The following is a 20,548-nucleotide window of genomic DNA, read 5'->3' as shown; positions in this document are numbered from 1 at the left end:
TTTTTTTTAAACTTGAATTACTTTTATTAACAATACATACAGTTTGTTTTACAATATAGTTACCTGTAATCCGAAATGAATGTAGAGACACAAATAAAAAGTAAAAATAACTTTTAACATATCGAGCGCAAATATTAATAAATTGTTGCCATGCTAAAATAATGATTTAATTTCAGAAATCAAGTTGTACACTTTAGTGAGTTCGTCGCAGCAATACCAACTTATAGAACTTTCCAGTGGAATATCACACTAACTAAGTCCAATATGCACATGTAAATAAAAATGTACTAGATAATATAAATGGTGTTTCAACAATAAAAAATTAAATTATTTTAAAGAGAATCTTGTGATTGCGATACGTCTAAAAATTTCATGTGACCAAATGTGTATTGTCCAGGATTTTGTTTTAAGTAGGTAGTAGGTACCAGTGGCGAAGGTTGGAGTTTTGTCGAATGTAACCCAATTAAAAGGATATTCATTGCGCGTGATATGGTTTCTTATATCCATACATGCATCATTAAAATAATGAATATGTATGGATTTATAAACGGTAGCCCGGCGGGAATCGGCTTGTTGAGCTCTTTCCTATTGGTAGGTCCTTACCTGAAGTTAGCAATACTTATCCATAATCTTTACATAGTAGATATTACGAGTAAACAAAGTCACGTCTATGAGTCTCATAAAAAGGCACATAGTCACACAGCGGACGGCGGAACGAGATATGCTAGGAGTTTTGCCTGATCAAATGAGGAAATGAGGAGATCTGCAGATGAACCAAAGTCACCGAAATAGCTCAACGAGGGAGAAGTGGTAATAGGGGAGTTCAAATAGCCGATCGACGTTGGGGTCCTAAGGTAAATAAAAAATAAAATAAAATAAAAATTATTTATTAATCACCCAGTAACAAATTTCTAATACAATAAAAGAGTAGATCCCTGGCTCCCAAACTAGCTGTAACTGTATCTTGGGAGCCAGTGGATTCCCATTAGTGTTACTTTTTGATAATCTGTTACTTAATTAAGATAATCTGTAGTAGGCAAAACAAGAAAGGTGTATTCGTAAAACAAGATCAAACACAAATAAATAAATTTTTGTGTGGTTGTATGTTTGTGTGTGTGTGTGTGTGTGTGTGTGTGTGTGTGTGTGTGTGTGTGTGTGTTTGTTGGGTGCGTGTGTGTGTGTGTGTGTGGGTGTGTATGCGAGTGTGTGTTTAATTAAGTATGAACGCGCTTGCTAAGAAAAGTATCCTCATGTGTTCGAGTTTAAAGAATATGTTGAACGATTAGATTTTCGACATAGTTGTAATCGCAATCAATTAACCAGTTAAATATGTACGTCTTAAAAGCATGATTACCTAATTTTCTGATACTTAGTTTATTTTTTTGTAATAAGTTTTAAATACGTGGAGCAATATATAGGTATTGTTTACGAGCAAAACAGCTTGCAACTAATGGTCTAGGGCATGTATTTCTTCTAGAAGAAGTTATAGGGATTAAAGGAACCAATTCACGATGATACAAACGTAGGCTTTGACAGACAAATGTCTTTCTAACACTCAGAACTTTAGCTTGTTTATATAGATCAGAAATTGGATGGCGAAACGGCAAGGATAAACATACTTTAAGAACGGCACGTTGGGATCTCTCGATTTGTAACATATATGTTTTCGACATAGCACCCCAAACAAGAATACAGTAATTCAGTAAACAATGACATAGTGCTTTATAAGTTAATAGAATGGTGTTTTAGAAGGTGAGGGAATAGCAACCACGCACCGGAAAGCGCAGTGATCGACCCCTCACCAGGTGGAGTGATGACATCAAGAGAGTCGCAGGGAGACGCTGGCAAGTGGCAGTAGCACTATGGCCTAGTTCGGACTACGAAAGAATTATTGGATTTACCGCACAAAAATCGTTCTTACTCGACTAAAGTAATCCGAACTTGGCATTTTACAGTCTTTAGTCCCTGTATGTAGGCGGCTCAGGATCGAGGTGTTTGAAAGACCCTATAAACTGTGCATGATTTTATAACAGTAAATAAGTGAACAATGGGAATCATCCTGTATTTAGTGTGACAACTGTAATCAGTTTAATAACATTACTGTAGCATCCCACACCAAAACACTTTCGATAGGATATCAAAGCATTCATAGATTCTACTTACACCATGGAAATAAAGTGTGTCATGTATCTGCGTGTAATTGAAAGGCTTAACTCTTATCTTTTGTATGCACAGATTTAGTAGAGCTTTTTGTTTCGTGAATATTAATACTGACGAGGTTTACTCGACTATCACTATCTATGGACATTAAATCTGTATTCTGTTGCTGTGTAACTATAATACTTACTTATCTTTTTCTTTTTTATTCTTTACTAGTTTTCTTAGTTGCTCCATATCTGGCTGGTGGGAAGCTTCGGCCGTGGCTAGTTACCACCCTACCGACAAAGACGTGTCGCCAAGCAATTTAGGGTTCCGGTACGATGTCGTGTAGAAACCGGAAGGAGTGTGGATTTTCATCCTTCTCCCAACAAGTTAGCCCGCTTGCATCTTATATTGTATCATCACTTACCATCAGGTGAGATTCTCGTCAAGGAACCTATTAATAATAATTAAATAAAAAAAGCTAAATTATCATTGAGGAACCAAGCCGATATTTATCCCCGTATTTCCACGGGACCTATAGGTACGGGTAAAACCTTGAGTTAAGAAAGTAAAAATGCGAGATTTTCATTACACCTATTTATTATACTTGTTTAGTAGGTACGAATTTATCATAAGTGTTAGTAATCGTAATAACACATTTTATACATAGACGGTACAAGAATATCAATTCATATTTGATATCACTACAATATGTACTTATTTATAAGTATGTAGGTACATAAAAGAACCAGAAACCCACTAACCCGTAATGGAGTAGCGTAGTGGATATATGCTCCATAACCACTTCTATAAGGAGGGACGCCTGGCCCTGCAGTGGGCCGTTAAAATAGGATAATGATGACTTGAACGAACCGCCATCCTGCTTCACTATCAGGATGGGTCATCTACCTACTGTATGATATCTATGAAGGGACGTCAGTTGGCACCGGATGACATGACAGCCTGCTGCTGGCTTATTCACTAATTTGGTCTTTATTAACAACCTATTAAAATAAACATCTAATCAACCGAGAAATGTTATCTACCTACTGTATCCACAAAGGGATCTCAGTAGGCACTGGATGACAATTGTTACATAGAATCTCAATTTTTTATAATATGGCAACTAACATACGTCATTGTTAGTGAACAAGCCTGCTAGTTTGTTAGATTCAATGTCTATTCACAGAATTTGTAAAAAACAATGTTAATGGTCGTTACCGTGCTCTATAAAAGAAAAATAAAAATATTTTAAGTTTTCAGTCAGCACGTCATAAATATATCTAATAGAAAAAGTGGTCCGTTTCATATTCTACATAATACTATAACGTATAAAGTATTTACGAGTATATGCTGATGTGCCAATGGGCGGGGTACATAGTTCGAAGAGTTGGGGTCCCAAGGTGCTGGTAATGGCGACCCCGTTCTATAGAAACGCAGTGTTGGTTGAGCCATCACCAGGACTGTAGATATCAAGCGAGTAGCAGGGATTCGCTGGATGTCTCAGAATCGTGATGTTTGGAAGTCCCTACAAAAGGCCCACTCCTGCAGTGTACGTCCATTGGCCGATATTATGATGATGATAATGATCATATGAAATATTAGGTACATGATTCTTGTTTTTTTTTTGACGACGACCCTGACGACCAAGTAAGCTCACATGTCTACAGCGCCAACGGCTTGACAGCCGATAAGACTGATCGTATGTCGGTCGCGATGTGCATGACATCATCAACACATGATCAGTTTTATCTAACGTCTATCTAACGCTGCAGCTATGTGGGATTATCGGTTGGTGAGTGGCCAGCATTATTCTAGGTGTGCATTTTTAACGATGACGCAATATTTCTAAAATATAGAATATGGGCTATAATTTCTCGTATACAACTTTTTGTCACTGGAGTATACAAGTTATATAAAGATTTACTCTGATTATAAGATACCTTACAAAAAATACTCAAAATACGATGATTTTTTTCCGATTTTTTTTCACTACAAGGAATTTTTTTATTCAAGATCTCATTGATTAATACTAATTGTTAATAAGTACTTTTTACAAGTGTTACTTACACTGATGAGCATTTATAATTTACATCTAAAAGTATAACTTTACTTTTAGATGTAAATTATAAATGCTCATCAGTGTAAGTAACACTTGTAAAAAGAGAATTTACATAATAAGTCCTAAAGGACATTACTTTTATGTTGTTTTAATAGTTTCCGATTTTTTTTATATACCAATTATATTAATAGAACGTATTGCACTTTTTGAGAAAATTCACGTAAATATACCGCACAGTTTCGTAATAGACAAAATTAAACTTTTAGTAAGTATTGCTGGAAATACATTGTACAGTTATGACTATTTTATAATTTAAGTAATTTAATACTTTGTATTAAAAATTTATTCCGTACTAGTTCGTATTTAGTTCCTAATACGTAAAAAATATATTATATCATAAATTATAATAACATTAGATTTTTTATGATAGATGGAGCTTTATACCTATCTTATTTAAAATATTTACTCCGCGTTCGTTTTTAGACCACCCTGTGGCAGAGGTGGTGGTGGCACATTAGGGATCGCAGGGTCTTTGGAGGAGTAATTGAGGAGGTTAAGATCGCTCGGTTCCGGGGGTGGAGTCTGTGATGATTGGCTTAATGCGGGGGCAGCTGCAAGCGCTGGCGCTTCAGCTTTGAGAGCTGGAACTGGCGCACCAGCTCCTAAGATATTCGTCAACGGTTGGTAAAGTGGAAATCCAGCATAAGGTTGGAAACCGAAAGGATTGTAAGGATCATAGAAACGTAGCCCAGGGTATGAGTATGGGAAAGTGAATTGCGTATATTGATACGCTGGGCTGAAGTGACCCCCTCCTAAAGGTACAATTTGAGGTGGAAGACCAAATTCGTTGAGGGGTATTGGGGATTCTGTTCTCGGTGGCTCAGGTGGTGATGCTTTAGGTTTGTCGCCTTCTGGAGCTGGACTCGGCTCCGGTTCTGGTGGAGTGGGGTTTTCAGATGGTTCCGACTCCGCTGGGGCTGCAGTGGTTAGTGGTGGCGATTCTTTCGTATTTGTATTCGATCCTACGTCTTTTGGACTAGCTGCAGGTACTGGAATGAGGCCCTGGAATGCAAGAGTAAAGTATTTAATAACTGATAGAACTTCGTACCTTTTATTGTATTTGAGAATCATGTTGGTGGGTATTCAGCAAGCTTATAACCTGCATATTTTTTTATTTTTGTTTATTTATTATTCAACAAACAACACATTGAAATTAAGCCTAACCATAGTGCAACACAGACCACAGTTAGTTTTACTGTGCTTTGGTTTGCATAATACAATATTTAGGAACAAACAGAACATTATTAACAAACAGAAGAGGATAAATAAACAGATTAACAAACAGAAGAGGATAAATACCAAGAATAATCATTATAGGGCAGTTGAATAAAAGTGTGAGTGAACCGGTGCTGCGACGCTACACAGGCTGTCCCAAAAAATAATTCTTTAGTTTCCGCTTATGTACGTTCGTGAGTATATTGGTATCTTTTAGAAGCACCTTAACTTTTTCTTTACCGCATCCGGAAAATCGTTAAAGATTGTTGGAACAACATATTCCAGCCTTCTCTTACCATACCCATTTATGAAGTTCGGTACATACAATTTACATTTTTTTGAACTTCTTAGTTGTATATTGTATGTAATTTCCTTCAGTTTAGGTTTTATTTGAAGATACTGCTCTGTTATTATGGAATATTTTGTTTTTACGTCTATTGGCATTAATTTACAGTAATTAAATAAGACATGATAATCATTTCTATATTGTTGTTTTATTTTTCTAGTTACAATGGTTTTTAAAAGGCGTATATAATTGTTGTTTATTATTAAAATAATTGCATCAAATATTACTGAATTTTGCGGATAGAAATCTTAATTTAGGTAACGATTACAAATATAAAAATTACTATTACTATATTTGTAATCAATTTACAAAATTTGATTACAAATATATAAATTTTGGAAAACATTTAAAATCAAGACCAATATATATCTAGGTACAACTTATTCTCATTAATGACAATTTCAACTATAGGTAGGTACATCATTGGATACTACGACACAATATATTTTCAGCCTTTCATGTACAATTATTATTAAAAAGATATGATGCTTCCTAGGACCTCCATACGTCCAGAATTGATGAAATTTCAATTTTCTTAACCCTCTAAAAACGGGATGAAATAAATAATATCTTCCCTACTTAGAACTAAGTAACATGCGGGAAGTTTTAAAACAGTAATACAGCCAAAGTACTTACATTTGTTAGAGGCACATCTCCATAAAATACAGGTTGATATGGGAACGGAAACGCGTTGTGCAGCACAGGCTGGTACACGGGATACGCTTTGCTCGGCTCCAAGTTCTGATTCGACGTGATCAAAGCGTTGTACACCTTAGGGATCCTCCCCGGAACGGGTTCCGTCGATGCAATCGCTAGAACCACGCAGAGCACCTGAAATAAAAGGAAAAAAAATATTAGAATCTATACATACTTTTAAACGTGATAGCCTAGTGGACATGACCTCTGCCTTCGATTCCGAGAGTGTAGGTTTAAATCCGGTCCGGGACATGCACCGCCAACTTTTCAGTTATGTGCATTTTAAGAAATTAAATATCACGTGTCTCACGAGAAGGAAAAAAATCGTGAGGAAAACTGAGTATTTTGTTAAATCTTTACGTGTGTAAAGTGTGCAAATCCGCATTTGACTAGCGTGGTGGACTAACCCCTCTCATTCTAAGAGGATTCTCGTGCTCAACAATAAGCCAATTATGGGTTTTTAATGATGATGATGATGATATATATGAATATCAGCTGCTATTAATATCAGCTGGCCTATACACTAACTTTTGATCTATGACTTAATATAATTAAAATCAAATTAATAACAAATGCATTTTTCGTATTCAGTAGTAGGCTCAATGTTAACGAAAATCATACTGGTTAACATATTTTGTTAGCAATTTTGATCAGTTAGCAATAAATTACTACGAAATTACGTGACTTAGAATCACCAACAATTTAATTGGTAATTTTCGTGATATCCACTAAAGTTACTTGAAGTTAGTAAATAGCTGGGCGTCCCAACTTTGTTATTTTCAAGATTTTTTAATTATGAAAACTTCATGTTTTATACATACAATGATTTTTAAACAACAGGTTAACAACGCCATCTTGTAGTTTTTCAGGAATTCGTTTATTACATAATGTCACACAAGCACAATTAATAACTTAAACCTACCTACTATTGACAACAAAATAAAAAATTACATTCCTCGTATATCCTTAACTATTGGCAATTATATTTTATAGGTCAGTTTATATATGTAGGTAAAGCGGATTATGATCATTTTTAATCATTCTAGAACCAATTATTAAATGTATATATCAATTATAGTTAGCATTTAGAGTTGTTTGTTCTGTGGGTAAAACTAAGCTCCTAGCAAATATATCACAGCAATTAATACTATTACTGATTGTGACAGTTTTTCATGAAAAAATCGTAGTAAAATAAGTTATGACTATTATAATATGGATTCCAAGATAAATATGGGTTATATTTATTGCTATTACCTATATCTAGATTACTTTATTTTAGTATCACAGTAATATTTTACCTAAATGCGAATATTTTGTGTAAGTGTTTGTTACTCATTCACGACTAAATCAATAAATCGATTTGGCTGAAAACGAAGGTAGATTACACACTGAATTACACATTGGATAGGTATCTACCCCATTTTTAATTTTATTTAATTAACGTACCTACTTTAAAGCCAATTAAACCCTATAAAAGTGGTTTAGAAAGAAAGGTCAATATTCGGTAATTGTACATTAGCCGATGCCTCACAGTGTTACCCGCGTAGTTCTCGTTCACGTGAGAATACGGTGACTAAATATAGCATAAGACACTCACAAATAACGTGGCTTTCTAGAAAAAACAAATATTTAAAATCGGTTCAATAGATCCAGAGATTACTTCTATACCACAAACTTTATTTCCTTACAAAATTAGTAGTAATAGATAATAATAATTTAAATGTAGGCAATTAATAAGAATGTAATAGTATCATTAAAAAAGAACTAATAAATGAATGAGAAGTGAAAAAAAAATGTTATCCATCGAAATCTATCTATATATGTACGAGTATATGGCAGAGTAAATACATCATCATATTCATATAATATGCACGTGTTTACTGTGTAGTAATTTTTATGAATTAATGATTTCCTGTGGTACCTTAAGGAAACTAGTTTATGTGTTAAGTGTCGATGTAAAGACTTAAGAGAGCAATTATCGTTTGCCTTGAATGTTACAAGAAGTGCGGACCGGCATATTAAATCTATGTGATTAAATAAAACGAGCTCTTTATTAATTAGATGCAGAGAAATTCAAAATGCATTGTGTTATAATACTTGTTAATAATATTAATTTTATGATCTATTTGACGAAACGTAACGTAGTGTTTTGATGTTATTGGTTTTCATTCAACATTCAATTTAGGATGTTATACAGGTTGTCCTGTAAATAGTATGACATACTCTCCTCATGTTCCAAAAGCTGTAATACATATGTGTTTTGTCGCGCCAACCCATATATCAATTCCATATAGACTACAAGCCTTCATCCTTTGTACCTGAAAAATACCATTCACTCGCGTACTCACCTGTACCGCTCAGAAGTGACGGCATAGTGCTCAGAGGTATTTTCTGATATAGTTTCAGCCTTCTAAGCGTTATTCATGTTGGTTCATTTCACAGGTAATTTTTTTTCAAGGGCTTTTAGTCTAATATGTTATTAGTGATTGACAAAGAGAAATGTATACAGTTTTAACTAGTTTAGCTTTGCTACTTCTCCTAAGTTTTTGAAAATGGCTATTAGTTTTCGTAATCAATTGGAAAGTGATATGTTGATCAAAATTTTAATTACAATGAAAACATTATCTGATTTTTAAATAGGCACGTTTAGTATTAGGCGATTACCTTTCAACAGAAACAGTTCGATTTGTCATGCTGCCTTAGTTGGGCCAAACCTATTCATAGCAAGAAGCGAATCTAATTGGACAATGATCGGTTTGCGAATATTTTATTTACGCATACAAACTTAGTTTACAGTAACGGCAAGCTATTTAATGATATCAGCCAGAGGTTATGTGACTAATCTAGTTGTCTCATTTATGTTAAGTAGTCAAAGTCTTCATTCCTACGATCTACATCATACGAGAATGAAATTAATTAAGTTTCTAATTGTAATTGTAAATGATATGATTCTTGTAGGTATTTGTAGTTTATTCAGTTAGATCTACTTTGCGTGCTCTTTTTACGTATCTATTTCTTATTTGTAGAGGCTTTACCACCACCGATCTTAACGAGATATAACTTATCAAAAACTGACATGGACGATGTATTTTATCTTTTTGAATGTCATTTCCGTTATTAAGTCTGGCTGTTTGACTTATTTTTGTCTTGATGATAGATTCAGTTACCTGGAACAATTGTACGGATTTTACTATAATTATTTTGAAGATTTTAATTGCAAACTATCAACTAACTAACTAACTAACTAAATTCTATAAAGGAATTAGGTAGGTATTATAAAAAACATCTTAAAAGTGTTTTTTATAATACCTACCTAATTCCTTTATAGAATTTCTCCTGGCATAATCACATAAAACCGTATAAGTCGGTGCGACTATGGCTCTCGGTAGTCTGATTACAGTTTTTATTGTTATCCATTGTTATACAGCTATGCAATGTGCAGAAATAACAAATGAAAGACAATTTAAAACCTATGATATTATAAGTTTAATAACTTGGTAGATTTTAAACCACTCGTAAACCTAAATACCTAATTGAATATGAATTTTCAATCGAATGCCTACTAATTTATTTTATATCTATCAAATTAATGTATTAAATATTGTTATATTATGAAAGGGTAGACCCTTTCAATTTAAATTAATAAATATCTCGGCGAATGGTAACCTTGGTCATATTAAACTAAAGAAATAGTATTTTTGCTTTATTTTCATCGTCACACAATGCATTGTCCGCGAGACCGATGGCCTTTGATTAGTTAATTGTTTAACCTTAGCGCTTTAGTGCTTACTTACTCTGGCTGTCAATCTTACTGACTTTGAAGTTTTTGCAAGTTGTATGCATGCTATTATTAGGTGTGGTTTTAATATACCTTTTCTATTCAATGCCAAATATAATATGTACAGATTAGTTCGACTATTAGGTTTAAATTGTAATCTAAATATTTTTATAGGATTTTCCATAAAGTATTAAGGTTTATGGGCATTTAAACATTGAGTAGACTTTTTGGATCGTTACGACGACTGTCAGTGTCATCGAAATTTAAAAGTTCAAAACATATTATTAATAAGAAATATTGATATAATATCATAATATCATATAATAATAATACTGTGTGCGTATTACAAAACAGTCAAATTGTTAAATTAACGTCAAAAAGAATTGAATCTATACATCTTTATTCTATACCTATTTTAAAAGCAAGTACTCCTCCGCGTCTGTCTGTCTGTTCGAGCAAAACTTACTGAACGGAATTGTATTCGGTTTTCACCAATAGAAAAAGTGATGAGGAAGTATTAAGTATATATTATTTGTCAAGGTTTTGTTGTAAATTGGTTGAAGTGTGGGGGGAAGTTAAGCCGCCTATACTACTTTTATCCCGATTATCCCACAGGAACGATATCTAGGTGAAACTGCGATTCACAGCTATAGTTTAGAATAATTAGAACTTGATTATAAGTTACCATTACTTTTTTTAACATAAACTTCTTTCCAATACTCATGGTTTCGATGGACGGTCCCGACCCTGGCATAACTCGCAAATGAACTCTTAGGTTGCCAAGATTTGTAACGTTTGGTAAAATAAATGTCATAATTTCCTGTTATGAAAAATATTACACACTTAACATTATTTTTAATCGTTTTTTTTTCGTAAAATTATTATTATTGAATATCAAATAAATAATCGATGTAAAGTTAGATTTTATTACGTAGGTAATCAAAGTTAACACTTTCGCTGCGGCACTGATTTTTCTGTACTTTCTTCTGGTGCACTACGAGGTCAATCGACCTCGTAACGCTTAAACACGCTATACATACGAGGTCAATTGACCTCGTACCGCAGCGAACGTGTTAAAGGCATTTTATATTATTTATGTTAATACGTTAAACGCAATTGAGTTTTATAGCAGGCATTATTTGTAATATATTTGGACTTGTTTATTGATAGTTGATTATTTAAAAAAACTGAGTAGGTACGTAGTTAATTTCTGATATATTTTGTGAGTATGTGTACTTCAAGTGAAGGGAGGGAACAAAATGAGTGCATGGCCGTGTCCACTTCGTATGTACTTAGTGTTAAACATATATATTATTCTGCCTTAGACCCGGAATATTAGTCTATAGTGCAGCTGATGCAATTATAGATAGCAATAAGAATATTAATAATACGAGTAATTATAGACTGCGGGTTTTTTCAGAATATAAATTGCATCGACTTGCTGTGTCTATTACCTACATTTTTAAATAGGTAGGTAGTAGGTATCTACCTAACTAAGAAACAGTTTTATTTTTTAATGCATCTATCTAGGTAGATCCTAATATACCTAAGAAATTAAACTTAAAGATGAAAAATAACAGAGTTTCACACGACCAGAGTCCCTGTGAAACTCTTTAATTTCTTTAAAAAATCCCACGAGAACTATGGATGTTCACCTAAATCGGTTTTTATCTAAATCGGCTTAATTTTAGCTCAGCGGTTTATCGAGTAAAATACAAAAGACAGACAGATAGACAAACAGAGAAATAGACAAACAGGGTTTCGAATTAAATATATTAGAATGGAATAAATTCAAATGATAGATACTTTTAGTATTTTGTAGTTGATTCACCTTTGTTGATTGGTTTGATGTTCTAAGTTCTTAGAATCGATGTTAGTACATAAGCAAAAATTATCGTCATGGTTAAAACGTCTCTGCAATTGTCCGTGAGATTATGAATAATTTTAATATAAACATACGAGTGGTCGCCTCGTTGCGGGTCATTGCCGAGCTCTAGCGCAACTGTTTGCTCAATCATACCAAATATTTAGTACTTTAATCTTCTTAACAACCTATCCAGCTAGGCTTTGTGAATCTTTTCATTTACTTATCAACAATTAATCTTAATAAGTTAATATGAAAATACTATTAAACAAACCAACCTATTATTAATTTATTTTGTAATGTTCATTTAGAATCTGTTATTTCTGTACTAGCTATGGAAGAGCGGAGCCTTTTAATACAGAAGAAGTTTTTACTACTCTTTAAAGAAGGTTCCAAACTCGCACTTATTTATGTAAATTTAGAAACTGAAATAAATGTTTTTTTTTATTATTTTACTATTTTTGTGTATGCCTCATACCGCGAAACATCTACGAGTATGATTGTGATATACACACATTAAATAAATAAAAACCGACCAAGTGGGTGTTGTACCACGTGCAGTGTTCCGCAGTTGTACGTCATGTCAGCCACTGACGATCAAATCAAGACTTCCGATAAAACTGATCGTGTATTGGTCGTGATCGGCATGATGTCATGCACATCAGTTTTATTGGCTGTCAAGCCGTTACTGCTGCAGGATTGTGAAAATAATTGATCGGTAGTGGCTGACTTCACCAATGTCGATTTAATGGTTTTCGATTTTTCGAATTAATAATTCCTATATACTCTTACTGTGATATTTTTCTTTTTAACTTCATTATATGCTATGTCTGCGAATTTCCTGAGTATCTTTAGACAACAACTTAGCTAGTAAAGGCGTGGTCACTTGACGTTGACAGTAACAAAAATTAGCACTTTCAAATCTCAATATTTCACAAACAAATGCCTAAATCGTAAAATTGTGTTAACAAATCAACTTCTACTTTCAAAGACCAATTCAATGACAACCAAAACTATGGAATATACAAAATACAATACGAAACGCTTTTCCCCTTGTAACTTAAAAAAATAAAATAAAAAGTTTCAAGCTGACGGCCTGCGACCGTCCTACCTACCTACTTAAGTTAATCCGTGGTCGCGACCACAGAACAGAAAACGTAGCGTAACTATATAAAGCTGAGACCAATTATTGTATAGGACCTGCCTCGCTAGACGTTACTTTTCTGTCAAAGTATATGATCAACGATCTAATGTGATTATAAAAACTGTCTCTATAGAATCAATGTTAAATAGTTGTAATCGTGTTCGTCCGTTAAAGAGCTCCGTAAAAATACCTTTTTGTGTAATTGAATGGTGTAAAAACGGGCACAAACTTCTAGTTTAGTACAAGATATATACAAAATCTAAGCTCGTTTTCCTCAGAAAATACAGACAATTTTGTTCGTGACTATGAGTGCGATACAGGTCCTTCTATAATTGGTCTGAGATATAAAGCGTCCGCTTGCCTTTGATTTTATGCCCATGGTCATATATTACTTATCAATTATAAATTATGCATCATTATCAAAAATATTATATTATCAATTATACGTTTTATGCATCATCAGATACCAATCTGAAGTCTGCCAATCGCATTGGGCCAGCGTGGTGGACTATTAGCCTAACCCCTCTCAATCTAAGAGGTGCTCAACAGTGACAGTGAGCAGAACACGCGCTGTCGATGGTTAGGTATAATCTGATTTATAACTATATACATGAGAAGTAGCGTGTTACGTGTGTCGCACTATTGCTTAATCTTTCAATCAATTCAATCTTCAACTTTTCCTGCTAACTGCGTCACCTCAAAGAATGTTCTCACACATACCTTGTAAGTACTAAGTTCAATTACAGTAGTCAACAATTACCGTCGACTTTGTAATGTAACACGAATAACTCTTATTATTTTTAGGGTTCCGTACAGCAAACGGAAAAACTAAATCCTCATAAGATCACTTTGTCCGTCGGTCTGTCTCTCTGTCTGTCAAGGGTTATGACCCTTTATTTCAGAAATACGTGCAAAGCCTACGCAATTCGATTCCCGATAATGATCAGTATCCTCGGTGGGCGAGACCGACTGTCCGATTTTTTTACAACTAATTATATCTTTCTTTCAAACAAAACGGTTTCTTCCAAAAAAAAAAGAAAACAAACCGACCGTTTTGTTTGGAAGTCCATGCAAGAGGCCTATGTCCAGCAGTGTTAATGGTGATGATGATGATATCTTTCTTAAAGACCATGAGATGGCATTATTATTTATCGTACTGTATTGACTTAGCAATCATTAAAATGAGTTTTTTTAATATAATTCGTTCATCAAAAGTAGATCTATCGCTCACTTTCGGAGATATTTAGCATTAACTCGGAAATAGATACGGCAAAAGAACGGGCGCCTTATATCGTCAACCGATAGTTACCCCTTTCTAACTCCCCACTCTTTACGAAAACAAGTCGCGCCACCTGACGTCATATCTGTCTCTGACTACTATTTCTTACAATATTGTAATGTTTATTGTATATGTTTTAAATTATTTTAATATAGAATACATTCGAGCGTTTATAGTAATAAACTACTAGGACTTAGTTTATTGCTATAAAAGTGTTAGTTTTTACCGTTTTACGAGTATAAGAAGAAAATATCACGCAAATAAAACCGAACAAATCCAGGGACTGCTGTGTAGTAAAAATGTTATCTCATGTGGGAACTTATACCTAAAATATATTTATTTGAAACCTTGTGGAAACAAAGGGTAAGTATTTCTCATTTCTACACTGTGACGGCAGTCATTGTCCGGTTTCAATCCGGAAATCGGCGCGTGCAGTACAATGCCAACATTCGTCTGGTGCCGCCCACGCACAAAGCAAGGCCTAAGAAATGGAACAGGCTCATCGAGGTCAAATTAACTTGTAAATGATATCCTATTAAGTTAACAAGAGCCTGCGATAGCCAGATCTTTGTCATTTTATAAAAGCTAACCAGTTTGTATTACCGCGCTCCTACCATACGAGTAGGTTTGCATGATATGAACGTTTTTTTAAATATCTTCAGAAAAATATGAACAATACCTTCCATCTGGCCCTCATGACTACCCTTCGCCGGACAACGTTAAAGTTATTTATTATTAACGGTGCCCGGTAAAGGGTTGCCAGTTCAAATCATGAAGACGGAGAATATGATTTCTCATAATATTTACGAGTACATATTTATAATAAATAGCACGAAAGCTTTGTTTGAACGCTTGAAGTATCACCATTGCTTGAACCATCCTTATATTATTTATTATTTAAAGTTAGACCTTGATTACAATCTCACCTGATGGTAAGTGATGGTACAATCTAAGATGGAAGCGGGCTAACTTATTAGGAGGAGGATGAAAATCCACACCTGTGTTGGTTTCTACACGACATCGTACTGGAACGCTAAATCGCTTAACGGTACGGAACGGTCGGTAGGGTGGTAACTAACTAGCCACAGTCAAAGCCTCCAGCCAGACCTGGACCAACTAAGAAAACTCCAATCGGTCCAGCCGGGGATCGAACCCAGGACCTCCGTCTTGTAAATCAACCGCGCATACCACTGCGACACGGAGGCCGTCAAAATATGTTAATTCCCAAACCCACCATGGATGGCCCAAACTCCATATTTGCTTACCGATATACCTACATAAAATCATGGGTTAAAAAATTTTTAATTTTTATAAAATAATGAAGGTCTGGTTATCGCGGGCTCTTGGACTATTCACAAAAAGTTCGCGTGTAGTAATTGGATCAATTTATTTAAAGCACCGCGATAATAGGCTTCATTTGGTATCCATTAGGTAATTTTTTACTCGAATTCGATTAATTAAAGTGTGTTAAAATGTTGATATAATCTATTGATAAGTAACACAAAAGATTTAACACATTAGCTTATTTATGAGCCTCAATGGTTGAGTGAAATCTGGAATGGTCTAGGTTCAGTTCGCCCTTTGTACAATGTCGTACCCACGAATATGTTCTGTGATCGTACCTCTATCATATAGACTTTTAGTCTTCTTTAAATATCACACTAATGTTAGTTTGGACGAACGTTTATCGTGTAATGTTTTTTTTTCAATTTTTTTTCATTCTCCACAAGTTAGCGCTTGACTATAATAATATCACCTGATGATGAGTGATGATGCAATCTAAGTAAGCGGGCTAACTTATTAGGAGTCGGATGAAAATCAACACTCCTTTCGGTTTCTACACGATATCGTACCGGAACGCTAAATCGCTTGCCGATTGAGTAGTAACTAGCGACGGCCAAAGCCTCCCACTAGCCAGACCTGGACCAGTTAAGAAAACCTCAATCGGTCTAGCCTGTACAATCTGGGTATATTATGGCATTAGTCTTTCACGCAGTAACTATTGAACGGAATCTAAAAAAAGTTCAAATGGAGATAGATTTGCTAAAATTTGCTAAAATCCATAGTTCCTGCGGGATTTGTATATAACATAATTTTAGACGAACGAAGTCTCGGGCGTCTTATTCATCATCAGTCATTGAATTTTAATTGAATTGTAGAAAGTAAAAGGCTTGAATTGTAAGAGTGCATAGTATGTATATACATCAACTATGTTTAACATCACTGAGCGAGGTGTGCTGTGTGCAACTGTGCACATTGTGCATTCAGACTATATGCGAAGTTCGTTGACCAGATGCGACGGTAACCATGTGATGAAATCTTAGCTTTGGGCTTCGAATGGGTAAATGATAGAGTACAATGTACATTTCTACATTTTACAAGGCGCATTTATAACCATTCTAACTTTAATTTTACGTTTTCGGCGTGAATTTAATTACGAGTGACGGCGGAATTTAATTACGAGTGACGTTCCAAAAGTGTAACTTGTACACTAAAGCCTAATTAAAATAAATGAACTTTGACTTTGACTTTATAATATTTTTATTAATTGTTTGTAGATTTGAAATATCTAATAAGTACCTATCTACTTTGTAGCACATTAGAAAAAATGGAATGGGACTTTTACTCAGATTTAGATGTTGTCTCATTGACAAACATGATAAAGTAAATAACATGTAGCTCCAACCACAACAATACAACATACTAACTTACATAAGATAACACTTGACGAACTTGGCTTTGTATATGCAAGACGTCATTTGTTGTGCCTCGACTGGTGACAGAAGGGCTGGCTCATTTTTTGCGCAAAGGATCAGCCTAGCTGTCCAGCGCGGAAATGCAGCCAGTATTCTTGCCACCAATCCACATTGGCATGATTTATATAGTTATTAGGATAAGTTAGCTTAAGTTCCTTATTATATTCTTTCTCAATAGGCGTCATTAAATGCTGTAGAAGGAAATGAATGGGACAATTATTAGGTTTGGATGTTGTCTCATTGTCAAACATAAGTTAACTAAGTAGATACCATTAGCTCTAAACACAACAATTCAACAAACTACGTATGCATTCGTGAAAATACTTGACGAAATTGACTTTCTTCAAGCACAATACAAGAGTAAATTAAAGTTATCATCATCATCAATATCAACCCACATTCGGCTCACTACTCAGCTCGAGCCTCTTCTCAGAATGAGAGGGCAATGCGAATTTGCAGAAATCACACATGCAGAGAATTAAAAAAATTCTCAGGTAAGCAGGTTTCTCCAAGATGGTTTTCTTTCACCGTTTGAGACACGTGATATTTAATTTCTTAAAAATGCACATAACTGAAAAGTTGGAGGTGCATGCCTCGGACCGGAATCGGAGGCAGTGGTCATATCCACTGGACTATCAGAAGAAATGGAGCTTTTAACAACTATGTTATGTTTAAAAGTTGTCTCATTGTCAAACTTAATTTAACAAAGTAAATAACAATTTGCTGCAACCATAACAATACATCAAAGCTCTAAGAAAAAAATTTATGAACTTGACTTTATTCAAGTGCGAAACAAGAGGTCATTCTAATCATAAAAAATGGGGCTTTTTATGGTAAAGGTTTGGATGTCTCATTGTCAACGCTAAGCTAACAAAGTAAATAACAATTAGCTCTAACCACAACAATACAACTATTAGGTATTACTTATGATAACACTTGATGAACTTGACTTCGTTCAAGCAAGAGGTTATTAAAAATTAAACGAGAAATTGGGCCGTTGGTATGGTAGTAAGCATAAGATTTTGTCTCATTGTCAAACTTAACTTATAAAGTAAATAACAATTATTAATTTATAACACTAGAGCTAGACGACATGACTGCATTTAATTGCGAAACAAGAGTTATTATAAAATAAAATATAAGAAATAGGGTTGTTGGTATGGTAGTAAGCTTTAGATGTTGTCTCATTGTCAAACTTAAGTCAACTCACAATATCATTAGCTCTAAACACAACAATCCAACAAACTAAGTACCTATTAATGAAACTACTTGACGAACTTAACTTTATTCAAGCGCAATGCAATAGGTCATTAAAAGTTATACATTTAATAAATATGAAGGGCTTCTACCATTTATGTTAGTTATAGAAGTTGTCTCTATTCTCATAGTCAAACTTAACTTAATTTGCTCCAATAAGTAAGTATTATTGAAAAAAAAATTAATGGTATTTTAGTAATCGTGCTAAAATACCATTAATTTCTTTACATAAAAACCTTATTAGTTATTATCGAATAACTAATAAGGTTTTTATGTTGTCTCATTGTCAAACTTAAGTTAACAAAGTAAATATAACAATTAGCTCCAACCACAACAATACATACAACAAGCTAACTATTTGATGAACTTGACTTCATTCAAGCGGGCAAAGGTCATTATAAATAATAAAAGAAATGGACTCATGGTATGGTAATGAAGTTTAGATAATTTGTTCCAATAAGTAAGTATTTATGTAAAAGGTCTTTCAGTATGATAATAATAAATAAAGTTTTTATGTTGTCTCGTTATCAAACTTAAATTAATAAAGTGAATATAACAATTAGCTCCAACCACAACAATATAAAAAGCTATCTAGTTGATGAACTTGACTTCATTCAAGCGGGAAGAGGTCATCATAAGTAATATAAGAAATGAACTCATGGTATGGTAGTGAAGTTTTAGATAGTAACTCACTTACTGTCAAACTAACTTAATTTGTTCCAATAAGTAAGTATTAATAAAAAGTAAATGGTCTTTTAGTACGATAATAACTAATAAGGTTTTTATGTTGTCTCATTATCAAACTTAAGTTAACAAAGTAAATATAAGAATTAGCTCCAACCACAACAATATAAAAGCTAACTAGTTGATGAACTTGACTTCATTCAAGCGGGAACAGGTCATTATAAGTAATATAAGAAATGGACTCATGGTATGGTAATGAAGTTTAGATAGTAACTCACGGGCAAACACCGCTGGGCCGCCATGTTGCGTGCAAGGCGAGTGCTGGCCGAGTGTCGGACTGGACTGTCGGTCGCTGCGTGCTTGCTATTTGCGCCTGCGCACTGCGGTCGCCACCAGCGAACTGACTGCCACTGGAAGCGATTGTTTAGCTTTCCTTTGTGTTCTAGGAATTACTTTCCGACATTCCCCCAATGACTTATTTATATTTTACTCCGGATCTGGTTGTTTTTTTTTTCTTTACATACGCACTTGTAATATATTAACGTCATGTTTATTATAGTGGATAGTTTTGAAATTATTCATTTCCTAATATATCTTTAGTAACTACTATCCATTACTTTTAAAGTTCCAGTGAACACTCATTTCTTGGGAATTTATAATTATGTTTGCTGCTTCTGAAAATGTAGTTCTATAAAGGGAAGCTTTTTGTTTCTGGGACTTGGCAATTTGTGTCACATCATAATGAGCCATTCAGTTGTTGTAAAGTATTTATATAAGGTATTTATTCAGTTGTTATAAGGTATAATAAGGTACAAGGTATTTTTGTTGTGTTTTGAGCAGAGCGGTTCCCTCCACTAAGAAGGTCCCTCTTTTGCTAACAAATCTGAGCCAATGTGAGTGTGAACACTATGCTTTTTCAGCCTTCATGAGTGACACTGCCCGTGCCTATCAGTTTTAATGTCAGCTCGTTGACATGATTGGACACTCTTGACTGATACGCATTGCTACATCTAGCAATCTCCTCTTTGGGGAAGGGAAGGGAAGTAGAAATAAATACTATAGGACATATCATACCATACTTTAATTGTAGACCTACATAATGGATACGCATAAATGTTTATATTAACGATTTTAAATTGTAATTTTACATTTTATGTTTATATTTAAATTATTATTGGTGTAAATTAATCGTGAGTTTCTTAATTTACATTTTGTTAACATTATATTAGACATAAATATGTATATCATCCTCAAACGCCTCTTCT

The 20,548-nt window shown here is 34.2% G+C and overlaps 1 protein-coding gene and 1 long non-coding RNA gene across 2 annotated transcripts; one reads left to right on the top strand and one right to left on the bottom strand.

Moving 5' to 3' along the window:
* Positions 1 to 3,391, top strand: LOC128198083 (uncharacterized). Its single transcript, XR_008250825.1, has 2 exons — positions 1 to 854; positions 1,753 to 3,391. It is a non-coding gene; the product is annotated as an uncharacterized LOC128198083 (long non-coding RNA).
* Positions 2,725 to 19,738, bottom strand: LOC112050579 (uncharacterized). Its single transcript, XM_024088871.2, has 3 exons — positions 19,562 to 19,738; positions 6,462 to 6,656; positions 2,725 to 5,266 (listed from the first exon to the last, which is right to left on the bottom strand). The coding sequence occupies exons 1-3, from the start codon at positions 19,583 to 19,585 to the stop codon at positions 4,667 to 4,669; spliced, it is 819 nt and encodes a 272-aa protein (XP_023944639.2). The 5' UTR covers positions 19,586 to 19,738; the 3' UTR covers positions 2,725 to 4,666.
* Positions 19,739 to 20,548: the final 810 nt, after the last annotated feature.

Source organism: Bicyclus anynana, chromosome 1 (genome assembly GCF_947172395.1).
Source record: "Bicyclus anynana chromosome 1, ilBicAnyn1.1, whole genome shotgun sequence".
In the NCBI taxonomy this organism is placed as follows: Eukaryota; Metazoa; Arthropoda; class Insecta; order Lepidoptera; family Nymphalidae; genus Bicyclus; species Bicyclus anynana.
Note: the sequence above shows the minus strand (reverse complement) of the source record. Positions and strands in the feature narration are given on the sequence as shown.

What these genes read in the sequence shown, in the direction of transcription:
- LOC112050579 (XM_024088871.2), bottom strand. Translation starts at nt 19,585, where the DNA reads ATGGCGGCCCAGCGGTGTTTGCCC. An exon ending in CGGCCCAGCGGTGTTTGCCC is followed by an intron (nt 6,657 to 19,561) that starts GTGAGTTACTAT and finishes CTTTTATTTCAG; the next exon opens with GTGCTCTGCGTGGTTCTAGC. An exon ending in GAGATGTGCCTCTAACAAAT is followed by an intron (nt 5,267 to 6,461) that starts GTAAGTACTTTG and finishes CTTGCATTCCAG; the next exon opens with GGCCTCATTCCAGTACCTGC.